The 5,760-nt window shown below is 30.9% G+C and overlaps 1 protein-coding gene across 1 annotated transcript; it reads right to left on the reverse strand.

The window, feature by feature from the left end:
- Window positions 1-710: 710 nt before the first annotated feature.
- Window positions 711-5,478, reverse strand: LOC103497175 (uncharacterized). Its single transcript, XM_008459276.3, has 3 exons — window positions 4,910-5,478; window positions 3,448-3,615; window positions 711-2,453 (listed from the first exon to the last, which is right to left on the reverse strand). The coding sequence occupies exons 1-3, from the start codon at window positions 5,459-5,461 to the stop codon at window positions 810-812; spliced, it is 2,364 nt and encodes a 787-aa protein (XP_008457498.2). The 5' UTR covers window positions 5,462-5,478; the 3' UTR covers window positions 711-809.
- Between the last annotated feature and the right edge of the window lie 282 nt (window positions 5,479-5,760).

A 5,760-nucleotide genomic window follows, 5' to 3' on the forward strand; every position in this document is an offset into this window, starting at 1 on the left:
ATATATATATATATATATATATATATATATATATATATATATATATAATGTTATTTGTATAGGAAACAAGCTATGGGTGAGTGGGTCACTTTTATGAGAATTTTTAAGACAAAATTTTCAAAACATCCATGAGAGACTAGAGGTGTTTAAGGCTAAAATGAAGGTAATTACGGGAACAAACTTTGTTAATATGAGGAATAATTGTATAACTTCTATGGATTTAGTTTTACTTTGGAATGATTAATAGTTTAAAGTATCAAGTTCAATTAGTTAAACTAAGTAAACTTAATTGATATTCACTAGGAAAAGTTAAAAAACTCTGCTGCCTTTTCTGATTTTTACTAGAAAAAATCGAACAATTTCTCTAATTCCTTTTTATCTTAAAACTCTCAATAATTTACCATCTATGTTGGAAATATAAATGTTATGTAGTTCAGTTTTTACTTCGTGGAAAAAGAGTTATTAATTCATAAGAAGGTAATTTATTTTATTTTGGAAGACAATAATTAGTGTTCAAACTCAAACACTTAAGTGCAAGTGTAATTATTTTAGGAAAAACAATGTGAATTTTCATTTCTACGAAAAATCTCAAAGATGAAATATTAGAGAGGAAAGAGAAATTATTAAACAAAAATGGATCATAAACCCCACCTTTTCTTTTCTTTTCTTTTTTTCTTTTATTATTATTGAAAATAAATGTCTTGACATAGTTACAAACATTTTGGAAATGTCACAATTCATTTTACTTTTGAACAACATGAGTATATGTTAGATATGTAATAATTTCATTGGAAGTGTTGATTACATAATTAGAAAAAGGATTTCTCCCATTCAATGAGTTCTCTAATTGCCTCTCCAACCTCTTCCATCTCTTTTATCAAACTATTAAAGCAAAAAGCCATAGCACTCAAACTCAAAATTATTTCTTCACTTGTACCATCTTTACTTTCAACAATCTCTCCCAAGTGCTGCAAAAATGAATTAATCAACTTTTCCTTCTCAATTTCATCCATTACTTCAATCCTTTGTGCCTCTCCCGTCTCAATATCACCACAATTATCTTCCTTATTTTCATTCCCTTTCAAAAACTTCAATGAAGAAGATCTAAAATCCTCATAAAATGTCACAAAACCACTGGTCATAATTTCCTTATACTTCTCAAAATCCCCCTCTAATTTCTCCCCAACCTTTCTCCACAAATCCTCTCTCAAGCTCTCTTTAAGGTTATTCATTGCTTCACCATTCAAAGCTAATAAACCAACCATTTTTGACAAGGAATTAAACATCTTCAAGTGGCTATCCCCATGAAATGGATGCAGAAACAAGAAATTTGGTTCAACCTCAGCCTCATCAATCAATTGCTTCACCTCAATAACTTGAGTTCTTAAGCCTTGCAAGTCCTTCTCCATTATTGTGCTTGATTCATAACTAAATGAATCATTGATACATTTTTGTAGCAATTGTAAACTCAAAATGAATTGAATTTTTACCAATTTAGAAGCTCTTTTTGGTTGAAAGATGATGTCAACTAGAATTGATATAAAAATCCCAATAAAAGTTTCAATCATTCTTTCAAAAGCGAATTCTTTTGGTGAACCATAATTTGTTCTTCCTAAAACTACTAAAGCTCCAACAATGGCCGAAATTCCACCAGCCGAACCATACATTGTACTGTGTTGTAAAAAGCTTGTGAAAATAAACCAAGGAAGAAGGCAGAGAAGCCTTCCAATTAAAAACTTTTCAAAAAGAACAAAACTCAAAATTCCAAAAACAGATCCCAACATTGTTCCATGAACCTTAATGTTTGCAACTTTAAATGTTGGTTCTCTATTTGAAGCAATACTTACGGCCACTGCTAAACTCCCCCAAAATCCATTTTTTTTATTGTAAATCAATCCCAAAATCACAGAAATTCCCAATGAAATTGCACATTTCAAAGCTGGAACTACCCTTTGTTTGTTCATGGAGGAAACCCATGTTCTGTTTTTTTCTTTGTTGGTAGAATTTTTAATTTCTGTTTCCTTTGATTCCTCTTTAAACTTTGTTGGAATTTTGATTTGGGTTTTCTTGTAGAGGAGTTTCATGCAAAATATGAAGAAAAAATGAGGTAAATCTTGGTGGTTTGTGGGAATAATTTGAATGGATTTGAGGGTGTTGATTATTGTTGTTTTATCATCATCTACGTTGACTTCGGGAAAAGTCAATGAATCGGACGGTGAAAAATAAGTATTGGCTTGTTTTAAAGAAAGGTTAATTTGGTTCTCTAAATTATTTAGATCATGTTTTAGGGTTTGGTAATTTTGAGGATTATTTTGAATAGGATATGAAGGGATTTTGGACAAAGCTAATTCCATTCCATTTAAGGCCATTTCTAGATCTTCTAATTTCTCACTGTTGCTCAACCATCCCATTTTGCATATTTTGAATGGAAACTTTTCCCATTTCTTGCTCTCCTGTCAAATGAAATACACAAATAAAGAAAAAGGTTATAATGTTATTATTATATCTTTACTCTCTCATACAAACAAATGTTTAATTTGATTTTTTAGATTACATGCATCTATAAATTTTGATGTTGTCATTTTTACGTTCTTTTCATTACTATGAGTTTGATATCAACATGTATGATACATTGCGACATCGTACTTATATTAAGTTCTAAAAGACCAATAGAAATATAACATAAAAAATGTTAACATTGGACACTTTTTGAGAATTTTTTTGTTTCATTGTTTTCTACTTTTTATTTCCATTTTTAGGAAACAAAAGGGTTTGGGTAACATTATTATTTTTTAATATGAAAATTAGTTTTAAGATTTTGTAGAAATTATAGAAATTAGAAAATCAAGCTTCTTGCTTATTCAACTTTCTAATTTTCTTTTAAAACATAAATAAATGTATTACCCCTTTTTTTGTTTTCACTTATATAAAAAGCATTATCAATATCTAAATTTGAATGCAACATAAACCTTCAATATTTATATTTAAAATCTTACTTATTTCGGTAAATTTTTTTAGAGGAAAAGAATAATAATAAACATATTTATTTTTAATTTTCAATGGAAATGAAAGAACAAGAACCAACTAGGTCCCAACTTTTTCTTTACTATACAAACAACAATTATGAAGAAGAAATATGTTTAACTTTGAGTTATTCTTTATCTAGTATTGGTTATATATTTGATATATTGATCAGAAGTATGCATGTTATATATGAGTTTTATGGTTTGTTTTCAAGGATGATTTGTACGATCTTTTCAAAAGTTTAGCACTTGCTAAATACAAGATTAAAAATTAAAATACCTATATGTTACGAAAGTTTCGCACAATATTTAATTATTATTTTTCTTTGTTTCTGTAGTTGCCCAAAACAAGGCTATAAATTACATGAAGATATAAAGACTATTTACTTGGTATTAAAGAGAATTAAGAAGGTAAAATATTTACTTGGTAAAGTTTAATGGAGTGGAGAAGTTTAGTAGCTGAAGAAGACAAGAAGTGAGCTCTTGATATGGAAGCAGCCGCCATTGTTCTATCTTCTGCAAGGATTGCCTTCACCATTAAACTTAACCTTTCTGTCATGTTCTCCACCACACTTTTGCTCTTCGTTTTCACCTTCACCATTATTTAACAATTTCTTTTTCAATGTAAACTCTTTTTTCCTTCATATAATTCATGCTCTTTTCCCTTTATATATAGATTTCTACTGATTATTGTTTCAATAAACGATCTATATTTTTAGTAGTTAGTTATATCAATCAAGAGAGAATAATGGACTCATTCCAAAAGGGTTCAATGATTTTTTTTCCAAAGGTCACTTTTTATATTTTTGTGAAAGGCAATTATAGAGATAAGTGTTAACAGTAACGTTATATAGAAGTCAGCATTAACATTATCTCTAGTGTAAGTTATATATTACGTATTCTTCCATAAAATTTTAGTTTTATTGTACCCGCATTAAGACGTGAAGTTATTATAATCATAAATATAGTTGAAACTTTTGGATCGCTAAATGTACGAGAGAAAACTATACAAAAGTACCTCAAATTTGTATTTAGTAGTCAAACATATGCAAATAAAATTTAGATTCAACCCTTAGAGTAATAGTACTTGGAGGGATAATAATAAAGTATATTAATAACATTTATAAATAACTACATGAATATATCTAAATTTATTAAACCTCAACTACTTGTGATATAAGCTATCACTAATTAATAAACTTTAGAACTGAAATAATTTTTTAATATTTACAAACTCTTTTAGGTTGTTTTATATTTACATACAAATTCTTTGAGCCTAATCAAGCTGCTTTTTAGACTATTACCTTACAACCACAATCCCCATTTAATAGTTATTGAAAATATTTTAATTTATATCTCTAAATTTTGGAGTTATATTTGATTAAAATTTAAACAAATAATTGTTTCAATTTAAACTGGTAATTTTTATACATGTAAGAATTTAATGCCTTTTTTAGGAATTAATTCAAAGAGTATAGTGAAAAACATATAATTATTTCAATAAAGCTTCTAAACCATTTATAACATTTGAATATTGTCTACGTATCGATTAACTATTCTTATACACCATAGACGTTTCCACACGTCATATTAATAAAAGTACTATACTATAAGAACTAATGCATAGACACTTTTTAGATAAATTTTTAATATGAAAGTTTAGGAATTTAATTAATAAAAATATAAGGGTCAATTTAACTAAATAATAGTGTAAAATTTGATACACTCCTGTTCAAAGGGTTACTATTTGTTACTTTTTTTTTTCCTACTATAAAAGTTCTATTCATCAAAAAGGTTCTTTTTGTCGAAAAAAGTTAAATTGTCGTTATGATCATAATTATTAAAATGAAGTATTCATATTCATATATGTATGAATATTATTATACCTGAAGAGAAGCAAGGCGTGGGAAAGGGAGGAGTGTAGCAATGAGACTGGCGGCCGCGCCCAAGGCGGTGGTGGCGGCGACGTGGAGTGGGTGCATGAGAGGGTCAGTTTGGGCGCCGCCGATGAAACCCACAACGTAAATGATCACAATCTGACCCAAAGCGATCTTCTTAGCCAGCAAATGGGTTGAGCTCGGAAGCACCACCACCACAGAAGCCAACGCCACCGTCACGGCGGTCGTGATGAGGGAGAATTTGGCCGGACCAATGAACCAAAATAGGAACATGGCGGGGCAAACGGTTTGGATGGTAGCGAAGACGACTAGGCAACAACCACGCACGGCATCACCAAGAGCGGCGTTAGTGACTATGAGAGTAGCTGTGAGATAGGAGAAAGCGGGAAAGGCCACAAGGCGACGAAGAGTAGCCGGACCGTACAAGGTGGTGTAGGCCACTATGGAGCAAGCAAGAGCTGCTCGGGAGGCAGAGGCGAGTCGTGTGAACCACACGGCTCGGCCATCTTGGTAGGTGTTGGTGGTGGTGGTGGCAGCCATTCTTTTTGGAGGGTGAAGATGAGGAGAGTAGGTTGAGGGTGGGGGTGAGTAATGAAGGGTGTTTATATATTGGTTTTGAAAAGTTGAACTTTTGGAACTTTGAGAGTGGAAGTGGGAACGCATGTGGCCCTACATATTTTTGTTTCCCATAACAAAGCCTTGTGCTTGAGGTGGCTATCAGTATTGCATGCCATTAATTTTACACATTTTATCTTCTTTACCTAACCTAACAAATAAGATAAATCAATTTTCCATAAGTAGAATCCAATTCTACTTATATCAACTTCGACCTAGTTTAA

Source organism: Cucumis melo, chromosome 12, assembly GCF_025177605.1.
Source record: "Cucumis melo cultivar AY chromosome 12, USDA_Cmelo_AY_1.0, whole genome shotgun sequence".
In the NCBI taxonomy this organism is placed as follows: domain Eukaryota; kingdom Viridiplantae; phylum Streptophyta; class Magnoliopsida; order Cucurbitales; family Cucurbitaceae; genus Cucumis; species Cucumis melo.

What these genes read in the sequence shown, in the direction of transcription:
- LOC103497175 (XM_008459276.3), bottom strand. Translation starts at nt 5,461, where the DNA reads ATGGCTGCCACCACCACCACCAACACCTACCAAGATGGCCGAGCCGTG. An exon ending in CACGCCTTGCTTCTCTTCAG is followed by an intron (nt 3,616 to 4,909) that starts GTATAATAATAT and finishes ATAATGGTGAAG; the next exon opens with GTGAAAACGAAGAGCAAAAG. An exon ending in ACTCCATTAAACTTTACCAA is followed by an intron (nt 2,454 to 3,447) that starts GTAAATATTTTA and finishes TTCATTTGACAG; the next exon opens with GAGAGCAAGAAATGGGAAAA.